This window comes from Bubalus kerabau, chromosome 1 (assembly GCF_029407905.1).
Source record: "Bubalus kerabau isolate K-KA32 ecotype Philippines breed swamp buffalo chromosome 1, PCC_UOA_SB_1v2, whole genome shotgun sequence".
Lineage (NCBI taxonomy): Eukaryota > Metazoa > Chordata > Mammalia > Artiodactyla > Bovidae > Bubalus > Bubalus kerabau.
This window is the reverse complement of record NC_073624.1, coordinates 73,789,287-73,809,271: the sequence shown is the minus strand read 5'-3', so window position 1 is coordinate 73,809,271 and position 19,985 is coordinate 73,789,287. Positions and strand designations below refer to the sequence as shown.

At 39.6% G+C, this 19,985-nt stretch overlaps 1 protein-coding gene and 1 non-coding gene across 2 annotated transcripts in view; both read left to right on the top strand.

Annotated features, from left to right (window-relative positions):
- WIF1 (WNT inhibitory factor 1) overlaps positions 1–19,985 on the top strand; it is a 96,128-nt gene that overhangs the window by 72,537 nt on the left and 3,606 nt on the right. The window contains exons 4-9 of the mRNA XM_055579727.1: positions 1,046–1,186; positions 2,078–2,173; positions 7,745–7,840; positions 12,343–12,438; positions 18,256–18,351; positions 18,879–18,974. Coding sequence (XP_055435702.1) covers positions 1,046–1,186; positions 2,078–2,173; positions 7,745–7,840; positions 12,343–12,438; positions 18,256–18,351; positions 18,879–18,974 — 621 coding nt within the window. The remainder of the gene's footprint in view (positions 1–1,045; positions 1,187–2,077; positions 2,174–7,744; positions 7,841–12,342; positions 12,439–18,255; positions 18,352–18,878; positions 18,975–19,985) is intronic.
- Positions 10,787–10,889, top strand: LOC129642539 (U6 spliceosomal RNA). Its single transcript, XR_008709805.1, has one exon. It is a non-coding gene; the product is annotated as a U6 spliceosomal RNA (small nuclear RNA).

Sequence of the window (19,985 nt, the reverse complement as noted above, 5' to 3'; positions counted from 1 at the left end):
TGGTATGATTTTCCCAAGCTTGGCAATAACCATAACCTGCCATACAGAAACAAAATGAAACAGAATTTCAGTCTCTTATTAATATTTCTTCTATTCAAAAGGAGGAACTAGAATCTAGTGGATCAATTTTCCCCAGTGGATATATGATGATAATCCCGTGTATTTCAGAAATGTTACGTAGTCAGCCTCTCAGCCAATGGCTTGAGCCCGTTTCTACCTAATGACTTGTGGGTACTTCACACTTGGTGGCCCTCTCGCCTCCTCTGTACAGCAACACTGTTAGTTCCCACTCTCTGCTGAGTCACACCTAGACACCCCAAGGGATCGTTCATCTCACTGAAAAGAAGGAGCTCCTATTTAGGAACCTAAACCATTAGTTATAAGTCTATTGTGAGATTATTTCACCACAGCGAAATCTCTTCTAAATTCCTGAGGTACGAACACTTCTTAATATTGACAATTAGCCTGAGGAAATACTAACTTCATTAACTCGGTCCAGTGACTAGGGTCTAGTCTGAGTTGTGGTGTATTTCCAAAGGAGATATTTTGTCACTTTCAAGCATAGAGAGTAAAAATAAACCAGTGGGGGTGTGGCTTATAGAGCTTTATTTAATGGATTCTGGAATGTTGATTTTTAGCTCTTTTTGAATTATATGGAGGCTGGTAAAGATGCTCATACAGTTTCTTTTCCTAATTAATTAATTAATCTATGCTACCTGTTTGCACCTTTACTTTTCAGAGAAAATTTTACCATCTTTTTTTCAAGATGGTACAAGTTCAGACTATGAACAGAATATCTTCAGTTTTATATTAGTAGGGTACAAATTAATGAGGGTCATTAATTCTTTCTCTACCCAGCATGATGTATATGTTCTGCAGAGAATGCCCAGATAATAAAAATATAGCTCTTACTTTAGTGGAGATACAAGAATGTCAAATAACGGAATGTGAACATTTTTGTTTTGTTCTTTGCTCTCTTACTGAGGTGTCTGTAAAACTGGAATCAACTAGATAAACTGTTTCTCCATACTTCTTTTTTCTTTAGTTGTTCAGGTTGGTTTCCCATGTCTCGGCAAACAAGATGGAGTGGCAGCATTTGAAGTGAATGTGATTGTCATGAATTCTGAAGGCAATACCATCCTGCAGACACCTCAAAATGCCATCTTCTTTAAAACATGTCAACAAGGTAATCAGTGATGGTGATTCTAGAGAAGACATAAAACTTCCAGGTGTGATTTGGACAAAAAAAATTGTAGCTAGCTAGCTAGATAATTATTTTGTATAATTATAACCACACCAGTGGGAGGAGGGGCTGCTAAGTGCAGGGTCCAGTAATAGTACTGATAGACTTGCTCTGCTTTGACCCCACTCACAATTTTAGGGACTCCAGTACCCTTCAAAATGCTGTCTTCCACCTCTTTCTCCCCTCTTCCAGTATAGTCTTTGGGAGTCCTCAACCTCATAGCAAGGTCACCAGTCATCACCAGCAACTACCACTACCCATACCCGCTGCCAAACACTTTATCCTTCTGACTTTCATGGAAAACAGGTCGCTGCCATCTCACCAGCAATCTCTGCCAGGCAAAGTTACCTCCCACCACAGCCCGGGTAACCAGGGAAAGGGAAGGCCTGTCCCCTTCCCTATTCTGATATAAGCTCTTCCAGCACAGAATTTTAGCTCTGGAGGCTTTCAGTGCCCTAGGGATGTACCAAAAAGTCATTACGCACTCTGACAATGAATATGGAGGGCAATATCCATCATTCTGTCTCAGTGTGAATTGAAGGTCCAGTGCAGTAAATTGATAGGTGAGATGAAGGAAGAATATAAAGCTTGCTTTGCCTTCTTCCACGAGCCCCTTAACTGTCAAAAGTAGGATTGAGAGAAGCAAAGTCTTATTTTCCTGAAAACTTAAGAAAGTACAAGTGACGTAGAGAGAATGAAGTGGAAATATTGGTATTCGATAGATTACAATCGGTGTGCTGGGGAAAATGTGACCGCTAAACTCCTCGTGCTCCCCGTAATTCACTCAATATGTTTTGAAAAGTGTCATACAAAGCTTGTTTCTCTTTGGTGAAGCTGAGTGCCCAGGAGGATGCAGAAATGGAGGCTTTTGTAATGAACGACGGGTCTGCGAATGTCCTGATGGATTCTACGGCCCTCACTGTGAGAAAGGTAAAGAACACGGACAGCCAGCTCCCTGGCTTGCTTCTTAGTGAAATGGGTGTCACACAGGAGCCCCACATGTATTTTTAGCACATCCCCTGAAATTATCTTTCTGGTCACATTATATGGATTCATGCAGCCTTAAAAAGCCACAGGAAAGCTATTGGGAAGTGTTTCTTCTAGAAGTGGTTTTCTGTTAAATCCAATATGTGATGACAGGCACAGAAAACTGGCTCAGTGTCTACATTCTTTGTGGCCACTTTTACTCTCCTCCATCCCCCCACCCGGGCTCACTACTATATACACTCTGCTTTGGCACAATCTTACAAAAGTTTTGAGTTTTTCTCCCTCCACTAAAATTGGTTTTAAAAAGAGAATTGTGACCGATTTGAAAGTATCTACTCCAAATAAAAGTAGCTTGAATCACAATTAAGTCTACACCTGAGTTATGAAGGTGCTCTAGGCAAAAAAGGGAGGATGAAGATCATTTGTGTAGTAAATATATCTGTTTCGGTGAAATTACTACTAAGAAAGTTATACGAAAAAAAGAGATGAACATGAAAATGTTTACTAATCCCATGACTGGATGCATGCTTAGTGTTTCAGTTGTGTCCAGTTCTCAACCACAAAGGTATATAAACCACAAGCTCACATAGACTGAACTTATTTAACAAGAATAAGCAAAATATTTTTCATCTTCAAAAAAATAAGAATTTTTCTTGTTTGCATTTATTTTTTTATTTTTTGGATTGAAGTATTTGATTTACAATGTTGTTAGCTTCAAGTGTACAGCAAAATGATTCAGTTATTCATACATATATATCTATTTTTTCAGGTTCTTTTCCCTTATGTGTTATTACAAAATACTGAGTATAGCTTCCTAAGCTACAGTAGGTCCTTGTTGATTATCTGTTCTATACATAGTGGTATAAATATATAAATTCCAAACTCCAGATTTATCCCTCTCTGGGCCTCCTTTCCCCTTTGGTAACCATAAGTTTGCTCTCCATGTCTGTAGGTCTGTTTCTTCTTTGCATATAAGTTCATTTGTATCATGTTTTTAGATCCCATATGATAAGCCATGCCATATGATATTTGTCTTTCCCTTCCTTACTTCACTTAGTATGATAATCTCTAAGTCCATCCATTTTGCTGCAAATGGCATTATTTTATTCTTTTATGCCTGAGTATTTTTCCATTGTGTGTGTATGTATACCATGTCTTTATCTATTCATCTGTCAGTGTACATTTAAGTTACTTCCATGTCTTGGCTATTATATATAGTGCTACAGTGAACACTGGGGTGCATGTGTATTTTCAAATTCTGGTTTTCTCTGGATATGCCTAGGAGTGGGATTGTAGGATCATATGGTAACTCTATTTTTAGTTTTTTGGGAACCTCCATACTGTTCTCCATAGAGACTGAACCAATTTACATTCCCACCAACAGTGTAGGAGGGTTCCTCTTTCTCCACACCCTCTCCAACACTTATTATTTGTAGAATTTTTGATGATGGCCAGCCTGATCAGTGTGAGGTGATATCTCATTGTAGCTTAGATTTGCATTTCTCTAATAATTAGTGATATTGAGCATCTTTTCATGTGCCTATTAGTCCTCTATCTCTTCTTTGGAAAAACATCTATTTAGAACTTCTGCCCATTTTTTGATTAGGTTGTTTGTTCTTTTGATATTGAACTGTATGAGCTGTTTGTACACTTCAAAAATTAATCCCTTGTTGGTGACATCATTTGCAAATATTTTCTGCCATTCTGCAGCTTGTCTTCTCATTTTGTTTATGGTTACCTTTACTATACAAAAGCTTTTAACTTTAAATAGGTCCTGTTTGGTTTTGTTTTTATTTCCATTACTCTAGGGGATGAATCCCAAAAGATCTTGCTGCAGTATATGTCAAAGAGTGTTCTGCCTATGTTTTCCTTTAAGAGTATTATAGTATCTGGTCTCATCTTTAGGTCTTCAGTCATTTTGATTTTTATGTTTGTGTGTGTGTATGGTGTTAGACAATGTTCTAATTTCATCTTTTACATGGAGCTGTCCACTTTTCTCAGCACCACTTATTGAAGAGATTGTCTTCTCTCCATTGCATGGGCTTGCCTCCTTTGTCACGGATGAATTGACCATAGGTGTGCATAGGTTTATTTCTGGCCTTTCTATCATGTTCCATTGATCTCTGTGTCTGGTTTTGTGCAAGCACCATACTATTTTGATGATTGTAGCCTTGTAGTATAATCTGAAGTCAGGGAGTCTGATTCCTCCAGCTCTGTTTTTCTTTCTCAAGATTTCCTTGGCTGTTCCAGGGGTCTTTTGTGTTTCCATGCAAATTAAAAAATTTTTGTCCTAGTTCTGTGAAAAATTCCATTTGTAATTTGATAGGGATTACAGTGAAAGTGCTGCACTCAATATCAACAAACTTGGAAAACTCAGCAGTGGCCACAGGACTGGAAAAGGTCAGTTTTCATTCCAAGCCCAAAGAAAGGCAATGCCAAAGAATGCTCAAACTACCACACAATTGCACTCATCTCACACGCTAGTAAAGGAATGCTCAAAATTCTCCAAGCCAGGCTTCAGCAATACGTGAACCATGAACTTCCAGATGTTCAAGCTGGTTTTAGAAAAGGCCGAAGAACCAGAAATCAAATTGCAAAACATCCGCTGGATCATCGAAAAAGCAAGAGAGTTCCAGAAAAATATCTATTTCTGCTTGATTGAGTATGCCAAAGCCTTTGACTGTGTGGATCACAATAAACTGTGGAAAATTCTGAAAGAGATGGGAATACCAGACCACCTGACTGGCCTCTTGAGAAACCTCTATGCAGGTCAGGAAGCAACAGTTAGAACTGGACACTGAACAACAGACTGGTTCCAAATAGCAAAAGGAGTCCGTCAAGGCTGTATATTGTCACCCTGCTTATTTAACTTCTATGCCGAGTATATCATGAGAAATACTGGGCTGGAAGAAACACAAGCTGGAATCAAGATTTGCTGGGAGAAATACCTCAGATATGCAGATGACACCACCCTTATGGCAGAAAGTGAAGAGGAACTAAAGAGACCCTTGATGAAAGTGAAAGAGGAGAGTGAAAAAGTTGGCTTAAAGCTCAACATTCAGAAAACAAAGATCATGGCATCCGGTCCCATTGCTTCATGGCAAATAGATGGAGAAACAGTGGAAACAGCGGCAGACTTTATTTTGGGGGGCTCCAAAATCACTGCAGATGGTGACTGCAGCCATGAAATTAAAAGACGCTTACTCCTTGGAAGAAAAGTTATGACCAACCTAGAGCACACATTAAAAAGCAGAGACATTACTTTGCCAACAAAGGTCTGTCTAGTCAAGGCTATAGTTTTTCCAGTGGTCATGTATGGATGTGAGAGTTGGACTGTGAAGAAAGCTGAGCGCCGAAGAATTGATGCTTTTGAACTGTGGTGTTGGAGAAGACTCTTGAGAGTCCCTTGGACTGCAAGGAGGTCCAACCAGTCCATCCTAAAGGAGATCAGTTCTGGGTGTTCATTGGAAGGACTGTTGCTAAAGCTGAAACTCTAATACTTTGGCCACCTCATGAGAAGAGTTGACTCATTGGAAAAGACTTTGATGCTGGGAGGGATTGGAGGCAAGAGGAGAAGGGAATGACAGAGGATGAGATGGCTGGATGGCATCACTGACTTGATACACATGAGTTAGAGTAAACTCCAGGAGTTGCTGATGGACAGGGAGGCCTGGCGTGCTGTGATTCATGGGGTCGCAAAGAGTCAGACATGACTGAGTGACTGAACTGAACTGAATAGTGAATTTGTAGACTTCCTTGGATAGTATGGTCATTTTAACAATATTGATTCTTCCAATCTGAGAAGATGGTGTATCTTTCCATCTGTATCATCTTCAATTTTTTTTTGTCAGTGTCTTACAGTTTTTTTTGAGTATAGATCTTTTGTCTTCTCAGATAGGTTTCTTCTTATGTATTTTATTCTTTTTGATGTGATGGCAAGTGGGATTGTTTCCATGGTGTCCCAAAGCTTGTGTCAGCCTGCTAGTTGCAGGTCTGGGGCCCAGTTGGTCCCACCCAGGGTAGGGTCTGGCCTGCTGTGGTTAGGCTAGGTCCTCAGACTGAGGGGTTGTGATTTTCTTGCATCTGTTATCTGCCCCTCAGTGGGTGAGGCTGGTCTAGAGGCTTATGTAGGCTTCCTGTTTGGAGGGGCCTTGTGAGTGAAGCTGGGTGTTGGCCCTCTGGTGGGGAGGGCCGTGTCAAGGGGTGTCTCTAGTGGTGGCTGATGCTGAGAAAGATTGAGGGCAGGGGGAGAAGGAGGCGACAGAGGATGAGATGGTTGGATGGCATCATTGAGACATAGACATGAGTTTAAACAATCGTGAAGGACAGGGAAGCCTGCTGTGCTGCAGTCCATGGAGTCACAGAGTCAGACATGACTTAGTGACTGAACAAGATGAGGTGGCTATGAGCTCACGAAGTCCTTAGGCAGCCTGTCTGCTGATGAGTAGGCTGTGTTCCTACCCTGTTTATTGTTTGGCCTGAGGTGTACAAGCACTGGAGCCTATAGGCTGTTGGGTGGGTTCCGGTCTTGGTGCCAAAATGTTGGCCTGGCCTCCAAGAGAGCTCATGCCAGTGAAAATTCCCTGAATCTTCTAACCAGTGTCCTTGTCCCCAGAGTGAGCCACAGCTTGCCCCCGCCTCTCCTGGAGACCCTCCAAGACTAGGTAGGTCTAGCCCAGGCTCCTGTAAAGTCACTACTTTTGCCCTGGGTCTTGGTAACACAAGGCCCAGGTATGCCCTCCAAGAGTGGAGTCTCTGCTTCCTGCAGTCCAGTGGAGCTCCTGCACTCAAGTCTAGCCTCCTCCTGATGCCAGACCCCCAGACTGGGGAGGCTGATGTGGGACTCAGACTTCTCACTCCTGTGGGAGAGCTTCTGCAACTGTTGTCAGTTTGCGGGTCACCCACCCAGGGGGTATGGGATTTGATTGTGTAGAGGATGTGCCCCTCCTGCCGTCTTGTTGTGGTTTGTTCTTTATGTCTTTGTGATGTAGAATATCTTTCTTGGTACGTTCCAGTCTTTTTTTTATCAATGATTGTTTAGCAGTTGTGATTTTGGTCTTCTCATGAGAGGAAGTGATCTCAAAGTCTTTCTATTCCACCATCTTGTCCTGAGCTCCATCTGGACTGATTTTGAAATTGAAAGATTGAGGAAATACGGCAGAAAATGATATTTACAGAAGATAGTTTGAAATTGAAAAATTGAGGAAATAAGGCAGAAAAAGATACTTCTTAAGAAGACCACATCTTACTTAAAATAATGATTCTGGGAAAATTTTAATCAGCCATTCAAGTGGAACAATTCCAAAATTCTCTTCTATGAAATTGGTTAAAAATATAACCTTATTTACTGCACAAAATAATTTTAATATAGCAAACTTCTATCGTTATACTGCAACCCCTTTAGAGTCAACCACAAAGCTTGAAAATGTAGACCTGTTATATTATCGACATTTCCAAAATGGTCCTGTTTCTAAAACCCTATTGGCCTTAATTAGAATTCTCTCTCCCCATTAGTCCTTTGCTCACCACGATGTATGAATGGCGGGCTATGTGTTACTCCTGGTTTCTGCATCTGTCCACCTGGATTCTATGGAGTCAATTGTGATAAAGGTAACTTCCTAAGAACATGGTTCTTTTTCCTTTTTTTTTTTTTTTAAACTGGAGGATAATTGCTTTATAATGTTGTGTTGATTTCTGCTGTACAACAAGGTGAATCAGCCATAAGTACACATTCATCCCCTTCCCCTTGAATCTCCTTCCCACCCCTCTAGGTCATCATAGAGCACTTGTTTGAGCTCCCTGTGTTACACAGCAACTTCCCACTAGCTATCTATTTTACATATGGTAATATATATGTTTCAATTAAAAGAAGTATATTTACTATATCATCACTCTTCATAACAGCTTTATAAATAGGGTGTATCACTTCGCTGGTTGCTTTAACATTAACCATAAATTTTAGTGTAGCTTAACACAGTACAAGTTTACATTCACTCACAGAATGCTCCAGTGCAGGAACCTGGTCAGTGGGCAAGGCAGTTCTCCATACAGTGACTCAGGGCCCCAGGCACTGATGATCCTGCTGACAGCTTAGGAGCTTTCTGGTTCCAGCAAAGATTGGAATAGGCACTGCTTTAAAAAAAAACAAAAAAAGTCCAAAAGTGACCCACGAAACTTTCAACACACATTCCATGGATAGGAATTAGCCTCATTACCTACCTGGATGCAAGCAGGAGAAATGTCATTCCTGGTTGGACAGCTATTTCCCTTTATGGGAGGGGAGCATAACGTTTCATGGACAGTTAGCTACTCCTGGCCCATTGCTGTTTTCATATGTCCCAAATCAGTTTTATGGGTGAGCTTCTAAAACAGTCTCTTCCAAATTGCCTGACCTAGAAGTTCACTGATCACCCATTTAATTCTCTGCTCACAGATCACATCCCTGAGAGCTTGGGTCCCTCCTTCCTATGAAGCAGCAGCATAGCCAGATTTTACTCTCAGAAAGTAGATTCAAACATGGCTCTAGAGTAGAATGATGTGATTCATAGTCTTGCAAGACACCTATCTACTTTGCCTGGTTCACATCTTTTATGGAAAAAAATTAACATCTGTAAAGTGTATGATGGAAAAAAATTAACATCCTTAAAGTGTATGTATTTAATGAAATTATCCTTTTGTCAAAAATGCTAATTGTGTGAGTTGTTGTTGTTGTTTAGTTGCTTGGTTGTATCCAACTCTTTTGCAACCCTATGGACTGTAGCCCGCCAGACTCCTCTGTCCATGAGATTCTCCAGGAAAGAATATTGGAGTGGGTTGCCATTTCCTCCTCTAGGGATCTTCCCAACCCAGGGACTGACTCACATCTACTACATTGGCAGCCGGGTTCTTTACCACTGAGCCACCAGAAAAGCCAATTGCATGAGTAGGGCACTATTTTCTAAAATAAATATTGGATTGGCCAAAATAAAATAATGTGCTTATTTTTAAGAAGTGTCTCTTTAGTGATAATACAGATAGCACCAGTTAAGATTGAAATGAGCAGCTTTTTTAAAATGAAAGAAAAGCTAAAGGAAAGAGCCCTTAGCATGAGTCAGAATAATCATTTATGGTTGTCTGTTATTTTGTGATATGCAAAGTATCTTCATACAATTACCTGACTTTAGTTCTAACAATCTTTTGAGATATGTAAATAATTATTCATCATAGTCCCAGATAAGAAAAATAAAGTTTATAGACCTTGAGTAGCTTGACCCAAATTCACACCCTCCACTGTACCATGTTGCCACTCAGGCTACCTGTTTCAGAACCCGGTTCCTCTACAAGTGACTCTGAGTAGAGAAACCAATCTCTGTGGGCCATGCTTTTCCCAACGGTAAATAGAAATTAAGCCATTGACCCCTGGTTCCCCCATCTCTAAGCTAACTGAGAGTACATGTTCACATCTCTACCTTTTATTGATAGGTGGTCTTTGAAAACTATAGCATTGGAATGAAAACAACTTTAAAATTTTATAAAGATTAATCACTAATGACACTGATAATAATAGCCAGTGAGTAAAAAATTCTTTCTTGTGCAGCTTCTTTTCATTTGTCTAAATTTAGCATTCGGCCCTTCTGCTACTTCAGAATTGGGCAGAATTTAATTCTAGAAGCAGAATTAAATTCATATTATCTCAAATTTACTAGGCAATAGAGCCAATCCTTCAGAAATCTGGATGAAGAACAAATGTATTATCCAATTTTAAAAGACCATTTATGAGGCTTATTATTGGTGTAGTATGCACAGTGACTGATAATCAACTCTAATGTCTTTTTTATGCCAGGGTGTCTCAACACTGCATGGTCCTGTGAAGGAAAATATCTATGTGTATTCCAGTCCTTTTACATTTGTAATATTTTACCTTTCAGATGAAAGATTTTCCTTCTTGTTAGATTCCAGTAACTTTTTCTTATTCTTTTGGAAAGTCTGTTGAAATTCCACTTGGTCTCACTGGAGATCTGGGAACATTAAAAGAAATAATGTTTTTTTACTATCTCAACCAAAAGATGCATTTATTATCCAGGAGGGAGTATAGAGCTTCTGAAAAATGGTTTAATTACTGGCATGGAACTAGACCTTAGCACTACAGATTTAAAGAAACACTAAAGATTAACTTTCATTGGCTCTTGGGACATCTGTTGTAAACATTAACAGCTGAGTGGTTAAATACTGGCCCAGCAAACCTTCAGCCCCAGTGAAAGTCCTTTGGTGTCTCTGGCTCATTTTCTTAGTCAAGAATCATCGCACAACAGAGATGGAGAGAAGCAATTATGCAATTATTAAGGGTGTGGCCAGATTCAATAATCAGTTTTGTCACATTTGTAATGTTTGTCACATTCTGTAACTTTTGATTAAACTCCCAGGTTCATTGCATTGTACATGTTAGTAAGGATAGTGTCCAGTGAGATCCAGCAAAGTGGACACAGATCCTGATGTTTTCTCATCTCCTGTTATCCCCAGGAGAAACAGGGGCAAGTGGGGAGATAGGACATGCTCACAAAAACAACTGTCCTCTGCTCACTTTGGCAATATATGTGATAACGTTGGAACAGTACAGAGGAGATTAGCATGGCCCCTGTGTAACGATGACCGGCAAATTTGTGAAACATTCCATAATAATTCTAGATTATTAAAAAAGGTCCAGCCCTAATATTAGCTTCAGTGGCTCAGATGGTAATTGCCTGCAAGGAGGAGACCTGGGTTCGATCCCTGGGTGGGGAAGATACTACCCTGGAGAAGAATGGGAATGGCTACCCTCTCCAATATTCTTGCCTGGAGAATTCCATGACAGAGGAGGCTGGTGAGGTACAGCCTATGCGGTTGCGAAGTCAGACAGCACTGAGCAGCACTTCACTTTCAACAATGTTAGCGGCAAGTAACAAAGAGGAAGCTCAAAAAACGGATTCTCCTAAATCCTAACTCCTGTCCTCTAGCGCTGCTGTTACCCTCCATGACAGGAAGCTTGATTTTGCCAAGGCAAGTACAGCATGGCCTTAAGCTAGGAGATGCTTATGATTTTTAACGAAAGCTTTATCATTTAGGAAGCATGATATTCATAGAATATTTTAGTTGGATTTCATTTCCGCAAAGAAAGCACACACTTAGAACTTTTGGAAATCCTTTCTGATTTTCTTCCTGGATGCTTATTTCAGCTTTCATTCACCTACAGCCAATTTTGGCCTGTTTTATATAGGACAAGAACAAATAGGCCGTGAAACTGGAATAGCTACGTTCTTATTTTCATCTCCGTTATAGAATGAGCCAACTTGTCTATTTTTAGATACTTGCTCTCCCCCGTTTTCATTTCTGTCCTCCCTCTATTTTAGGTGCCAGTGAGCAGTGAAACTCCAGAAGCTGACTCTAAAAAGGAGGGTTTAGGATGAATTACCAGCAGTATGATTATCACCTGGAAAATCTAGTTTATTGGACTCCCACAATCACATACCCACTTTCTTCATCCCTCTAGCTCATGCTGCTGCCACTTCCCTGCCTACGGGATCTCATAAAGGGGAATAGGCTGCCTTTTCCTGAATATAATTACTCTTTCTTGCAAACGTCATAAAAACTTATTTTTTTCAAAAATTTCTGTTATATAAGATGCATCTCTGTTCTTCTTAATCAGGAAAAAAGTTGCTTTCTCCTTTGTCCAATCCTAATATTTATGACTTCTCTCCCTTTTATCTGCTCCAAAGAAGGTTTTCTCCTTTTATTCTTCGTTCATCTTGAATATTTTCTTGGGTTTATAGCATTCTTCTCCTTTTAAGAGCATAGATATTTACAATAAAATTAAAAAGATATTTGTTTTTACCCACTGTTGCCTTTTTTCACTAAGAGGCAAACAAACCCCTAGAGGTGGGTCCGGTGTCACGTGTGTGGTATCCTGTTATATTGCCTGAATCTGCAAATGGTCAAGCAATTGATTACCACTGCTGTCTGGGTAATATGGCTTATTTTATTAAATAAGTAAATGGGCAAGTAGCAGATGCCTAAGAAGTATCACTTAGCCTTAATGAAATGTTGTTGTTAGATTTAAGTGACTATCTAATGCAATACCCTGTTATTCATTCTAACAGCAAATTGCTCAGCCACCTGCTTTAATGGAGGGACCTGTTTCTACCCTGGAAAGTGTATTTGCCCTCCAGGACTAGAGGGAGAGCAGTGTGAAACAAGTGAGTGCTGACCTGCATTGTCTTTGTTTGGGGTGGGGAATGTTAGCAGCACCGTCCAACCCCTTCATTTTATTGATGAGGAATCTGAAGCCCTGAGACAATGAATAGCTTGTCTTAAGGTCTCAGGCCAGGGGTTTCTTTTTACTAGATTCAGCCGCCATCCATTTTTGCTAACAGTGGGGTAGAGGAGGGGGCATAGATCAGCTCAGCTGACTCATTAAACACTCTCTGACTCGGTTGTGTCTGGTTTGGCGCTCTTCACCATGTTGCACTGTTTCTTGTGGAGAGTCCATAGTTTGAGACTAGAAATGTAGACCAGAGCTTTAGGACAGCTGGAATTTGTTCACTTACCTGCGGGCATAGAGTCTTTTTCCCCCACCTCTGGCTTTCTTCTTTCTGTTCACATTTCCCAACTCACTGCCACATTTCCCAACCAGCCAGGGCCTAGTAATCCATCTCAGAGAAAAGGACAGACTCAAGAAAAAGGAGGGAAGTAAGGCAAAGAGCAATAAAAACAAAAGCATCTAATAGCGCACACAACAGCGTGAATGAATTGCACAGATGTTATACTAAGTAAAAGAAGTTTGACACACGAAAATGCATGCTGGATGATTCCATTTTTATGAAGTTCAAGAACAGGCAAAAGTAATAGGAGATCATAGAAACCAGAATAGTGATTGGGAGCACAATAAAACTTTCTGATGTGCCTAAAATACTCTGTATCTAGATTAAGGAAGTGTCTCTTAAGTGTTTATTTATGGTTGACAAAAAAAAAATAGTTGATCCATAAACTTAAAATCAATGCGCATTATGCCTTCTCTAGATGTTTGTCATGCTGTGATACCAAAAAAAAAAAAAAAATTTAAGAGTGGAATGTGGTGGATAATCATTGTTTTGGGAACCAGGATACCAGACTCTTTGCCCTGGCCCTGTTATCTTCCTGTCACTGAAGCTCTCTGCTCAACTCAGAAATGAGCCAACCTCACCCTAGATTGCTTTGTGACCCCAAAAACAGATAACACCAAAGCCTGGCTCAGGAAGAAACAAAAGGAATGTGAGTGAGCATGTCCCTACTTTTCTGGAAGTTCTGGAATATGGCATTTTCACCTCCAGCTGTATTATATCCATAAAACACCACTGTGTTTGCTCTAGCCATAGTTTCTGAAGTTGTAGTGGGTTCAGATTTAAATAATACTGACTTACTATTTTAACTTTCAACCTCTAATTTATTTGTGGGGATTTTTTCACTTTAATGAGTAATAGCTGAAATGACGATTTTTTTTTTATAGAGTTCAAATGAAATACTTCTGAAGTTTTCATAGAACATGTAATTTAATTGTCAGGATGTGGTTTCTGTTCTTGTTAATTACCCTGCCCCGATAAAGATATCTCTGAACTAATTCCCCTCAATTTTCTCCACACACTTACACTCAGACTTTGTGTACTTAATTGGTTCATGTTTATGAATCTTTGTTCATGGGTTCCTTTCTCTTCATGGACATATGCTCTTTCATGCCCTTAGGTTTATGACCTTTCCATTGGCAGAGATAATGTTTTCTATTCTTTTTTTTCCCCTAATTGCACCAAAAATGTGGGCCTTTGAAAGCTCTTGATTATTGCCATCACAAGTTATACTCAAATCCTTTTAGGAAATTTTTTTTTCTATCGCCAGAACCATATTACCAGGAAAAATTAAAATGGGCCTTGTATTGAAAAGTGCCTATAGTGTAATAGAGACAAAAAGTTGAATTATATATCTTATTTTTAACATGAGACATAATTCACATACATGAAACTATTTTAAAGCATACAATTGATATTGATTATATTCACCAAGTTGTACAGCATCTACATCTAGAACATGTTACCATCCCCCCAAGAAACCCTATTCCCATCAGCAGTCACTCCTCATGGTCCTCACCCCAAACCCCTGGAATCCACTAATGTACTTAGATATTAGATATTTCATATAAATAGAATTATACAATATGTGGCCTTTTATGTCTGACTTCTTTCATTTAGCGTATTTTCAAGGTTCACCTCTATTGTTACATATATCATTACTTCCTTTTACTTGCTAAATAATATTCCATTGTGTGGATATACCAACGACATTTGGTTATCCATCCATCAGCTGATGGGCACCTGGGCTGTCCCCACTTTAGGGCTACTACAAATAGTAGTGCTGCTATGAATATTTGTGTACGAGTTTTTGTGTGAACATGTTTTCAGTTCTCCTGAGTATACCTGGGAGTGGAATTGCTAGACCATATGTTAACTCTTTAATTTTTTGAGAAACTGCCAAACTATTTTCCAAAATGGCTGTACCATTTTACATTCCCACCAGCAATGTACAAGGGTTCCAATTTCTCCATATCCTTACCAATATTTATTATTGTCTCTTTTTTTTAAGATAAAATATGTATTCTGATGCTATTATCATTTCTCCTGGCCTCTATCAAAGTTGATGGCTTTTCAAACTTCATTCTGACTTGATTGTGAGATATACTTGCAGGTTAACAAACGACGATGGTTAGAAGTATCTGGATATATATACATGTTTTTCTTGTTCTTTAAGGTTCATAAACTTTATAAGATTTCTTAACAAACCTTCAGTTTAAGAAACCAAATTATTTATACTGTACCAAAAGTGGGTTTTTAAATACCTTAATGGGTTTTATTATTGTAAAGGTAATCTATATAAAATGTTTGCCATAAAAAATTAGAATATTGGATAAAACAGTTAAAAATCACTTGTAAAATTCTAAGACTCAGAGATGGTGGTTGTTGGCACTTATGGTAAACCATTTTCATCTTTTCTCTATGTGAAGGATAGTCACAAATTTACCTCACAATCTGATGGGTGGAGGATGTTTAATATCTTTATTTTGTCAGTACCTTATCCTACTGTCCTCACTGGTTATAGCTAAAATTTGAATTGTTTAGAATTAGTCAAATCTATTTGTCTTCAGGCAGTGCTTAGTCTCATTTGGGTAAAAATGTGTGATTTCTCACGTTGACTCAGGGTTCCACTATCCAATGATAAGAATTTGTTCACAATATAGTTTTAGGAAAAGAAAGTCAATATTAAAGACATTTATAGAATTCTGAACTTTAAAACAGTCATCCCTTCATGATACTTTTGCTCCATGAGGTTTGATCTAGGAATGGCCTTCTAACAGTCACCTGCAAAGAGATTTCTGTTCTGTGATAACTGGGAGAGAACGTCTTCCCTGTTGGCTGCAGTGAGCCTCAGGGTCCTCACTTCCCTCTTGCCAAGGGAACAAAAACATTCTTGGAGACAATGAAAAGATTCTATCAGCCATTCTCTCCATTCTCTCTGGATACTAAGTTCACATCTCATGGAATATGGGGAACTTTGGGCCCCCCAAGTAGTTCACAATACATCCTCTATCTTCTCTGCCATATAATTATTGTCCCACATCTTGCTTAGTTGAGAAACCCCAGTATGTTGTAGAGTATCCAATTCTGAGCATATGATGGGATCAGATGTTCCTTTGATACAAATGGAAATTCAGAGTTAGATATTCCTTTCCTAAAATTGAAGTTGGATCTTGACCACAGAGTAAATGCTATTCTTTGTGTGCAAACCTAGCAAAAAGGGTTCTTTTGGATTTTAATGGTTGATAGAAAGGTGGCATTCAAGTATTAAGGTTGTTTTAACACCTTTCTGTGAAACATCCCTGTGTCAGAAAGGCCTACAGCTCTAATGGCATTTCAGTTTTCTGAGAGACACTAACATCTCAATTGTCTCTCTGATCTCCACAGTGAGTACATGTTGGATTATTTATATGTGAGGAAAGTCATTTTGGATAAATAAAAAAAAGTGTTTTTAGCAAAATGATTTTCATATGGGGTTCACTTCATGTCTGTCAAGCATAATGCTTACCCAGAAAAAACTTCTGCCTCAGGATGGCAAATTCTAGATTGCACATGCATAGAAGTAAGAAAGAAGAAAAATATGATTTTTACATCTACATCCAGCTCTAAAATCCTGGGATGCAGAGATCTGTGAAAATATCAGCACTCCTCATTTGGCACAGAGATAAAGCATGAAGTATTATTAGGATCTGAGACATTCCAGAAAAATGCCCAAGTGTGGAATCAAGGACTTTGTGTGCCCCACCTCAAATCCTTCTCAGGCAGCCTTTCCCTCCATCACTGCTATGACCTAATCTGTACAAACATAGTCTGATTGCACCTGAGCTGAGCCACACGTCTCTCGCTTCCCACCAGAGACTCCTGAGTACTGAATATAAAAAAAAAAAAAATATATATATATATATATATATATAATCACAACAAACTGTGGAAAATTCTTAAAGAGATGGGAATACCAGAACACTTTACCTGCCTCCTGAGAAACCTATATGTAGGTCAAGAAACAACAGTTAGAACCGGATATGGAACAACAGACTGGTTCCAAATTGGGAAAGGAGTACGTCAAGGCTGTATATTGTCACCCTGCTTATTTAACTTCTATGCAGAGTACATCATGAGAAACGCTGGGCTGGAGGAAGCACAAGGCGGAATCAAGATTATCAGGAGAAATATCAATAACCTCAGGTATGCAGATGACACCACCCTTATGGCAGAAAGTGAAGAGGAACTAAAGAGTCTCTTGATGAAAGTGAAAGAGGAGAGTGAAAAAGTTGGCTTAAAGCTCAACATTCAGAAAACGAAGATCATGGCATCCGGTCCCATCACTTCATGGCAAATAGATGGGGAAACAATGGAAACAGTGAGAGACTTTATTTTCTTGGGCTCCAAAATCACTGCAGATGGTCACCACAGCCATGAAATTAAAAGACGCTTGCTCCTTGAAAGAAAAGCTATGACAAACCTAGACAGCATATTAAAAAGGAGAGACATTACTTTGCCAACAAGGGTCTGTATGGTCAGGGCTATAGTTTTCCAGTAGTTGTGTATGGATGTGAGAATTGAACCATAAAGAAAGCTGAGCCCTGAAGAATTGATGAACTATGGTGTTGGAGAAGACTCTTGAGAGTCAGACATGACTGAGCAACTGCACATATATACAGATTATACATATATAATCTGTAGTCACAGACTAGAAATTCAAGAAAGTTATTCCATGGGGTGACCTTTGGTCAGTGGACACTGGTGCAGATGAATAAACGCTCCCCTCTCTCTCCCTTCAGGCAACTTGAAGGAGCAGTCCATTTACCTGACTCCTCAGAAAGATGCTGCAGAATAGAGCCCAGTTGCCTGCAGTGATGAACAATCTACAAACATACTTTTGTGTTGGCTTTTTCTCTTCTGCTGTTGACTCTCCCTGCCCCCTATTCCTCATCCCAAGGATCACTTCCCCAAATAAACTCTGCAGGCAGGTCCTGATTTCTGGAGAATCCTAGGCTAAGGCAGAAGTCATCGTGTCCAGGTATAGGCCTGCTTTCAGAAACAGTGACAGTCAAAAATCAGAACTCAGAGGAGAGATCACTTAGGGGGCCATCCATATCTTCACTTTTAATATATCTTGAATTACAAGTTTTTATGAATCAGTTAAAACATTGTTTGTCAAAAAAGTGATGTAAATACAGCATTTGAACAATACTCATTGTGGAAGATTCATATCCAAAATTATAAAATATGAGCCTATTTGTCCCCAAAACGAAGCTCAAACAGTAACAAAGCCAGGGTTGATCGGAAATAAGTGGAAATAACTGCCACTTAAAAGCCTTGATCCTCTCAAAGCCTTGCGATTCCTTTGAAAAAATGTAATTGCCTCTGAAAGGAGAACAGAGTTCCTTGCTTATTTGCATTCTTCTATTTCAGGCAAATGCCCACAGCCCTGTCGAAATGGAGGTAAATGCATTGGTAAAAACAAATGCAAGTGCTCCAAAGGTTACCAAGGAGACCTCTGTTCAAAGCGTAAGTACCCTGTACACACAGCCGACCTGTGTTATCGGGTAGTTAAACTAGCAGGGATCTCTTCTCTCTTACTTCCTAACTTCTGTACCTACTGCATGTTGCTGAGGCATCACAATTAACCTTTCTTCACTGAAATTTATGTTTCTTGAGGTAGACCAAAGACATGAAATCCATGCATGTAAAAAAACAAACAAAAAACAAAAAAACAAACTTGGACACATTTGCACACACCACCAAACTTTTTAACTATTAGGAGTTTTCTTAAGGAAGATTAACTTCCATTGCCTGGCAGTTTCAAAGTCCTCCTGAGTGTCTTTTGTCACGGAGAAACATCAAGTCTAGCTCACTTCCAGGACTGACTCAAAAGAGTCCAAAGCTGACTTCTAGCTGGAGATTGACTTAGGAAAACACATGAAGGGATGAAGCCAAAACTAACACATTCGAAAGAACTGCGGGGAAGACAGCTGCATAATTCTGTTAACTGGTGAAAGCTCAGGAAACTTTCTATTTATCTCCTTTGACTCCAGCTGTCTGCAAACCTGGCTGCGGCACACATGGAACCTGCCACGAACCCAACAAGTGCCAGTGTCAGGAAGGCTGGCACGGGAGACACTGCAATAAAAGTAAGTGTGAACTGTCTGGGGAGCCAGACTCTTGCACGTCTATTTCCTGGCTCCAAAGGCCAGGACAGACAAGCCATAACTCAGCTCTGCTTTCCGTTGCATAAAACCAACTTCTCCTCCTCTTCCTGCTCTCTCCAGTGGTCCCCACTACCACCAGAACTCTCTAAGCTTTAGAGTGTAGAGGAAAGAAAGCATCGCTGTAAAATACCACCACATCTGTAAAATATCACCACAAATATTTTCCAGGTTAAATTAGTACTCCAGGTTGGTTTGGTAATATGGTATGTTAACTATGATAGAAATGAATAAAAGTAAGATTTCTAAATCAAATGTAGATCAGTAGCTACACAGTTCTCATTTTATCGTTCAGGATTGATCAAGGAGCATTAGATCATGAAGAGTTTTGCTGTGTAAAATCTTTACACTGTGTTGGTTTTGGGATGCTTTAAATAGGTTCTTTCAAGGGAGAGAAAAGGTCTGTGAAGTACAGGAGAGATGTTAACATGGAGTTGTATTTTTTTTCACATTTACTGACCACCAAAAATGGACTATCTCTCCGGGAGTTGGTGATGGACAGGGAGGCCTGGCGTGCTGCGATTCATGGGGTCGCAAAGAGTCTGACACGACTGAGTGACTGATCTGATCTGATAAGATAATAAACCACTGGTCTATTTTATGCATAAAATGAAAGTTAAAGTTGCTAAATTCAATCATTCTGTTTTGATTGATATCGTCTCTGTGCTAAGCATGAATCGAGGCACTGGAAACATATCAGTGAACAGACAGAAAAGATCCTTCCTGGTGGTGCCCAGAATCGAGAGAGAGGGGCAGTTGATCAGCAAGTGAAGGAAATAAATAATGCATTTCTGCAGTTTCATCCTGCAGCTTGAACTCTTAACTGCTGAGGATGGACCCACTGGCTACTTTCTGTGGGCAAAGAAAGGCTTCATTCAGTCATGCAGCTCCCTTGATTAATAGAAGTCCAGATTGTGCCTATCAAGTTGTTTCCAA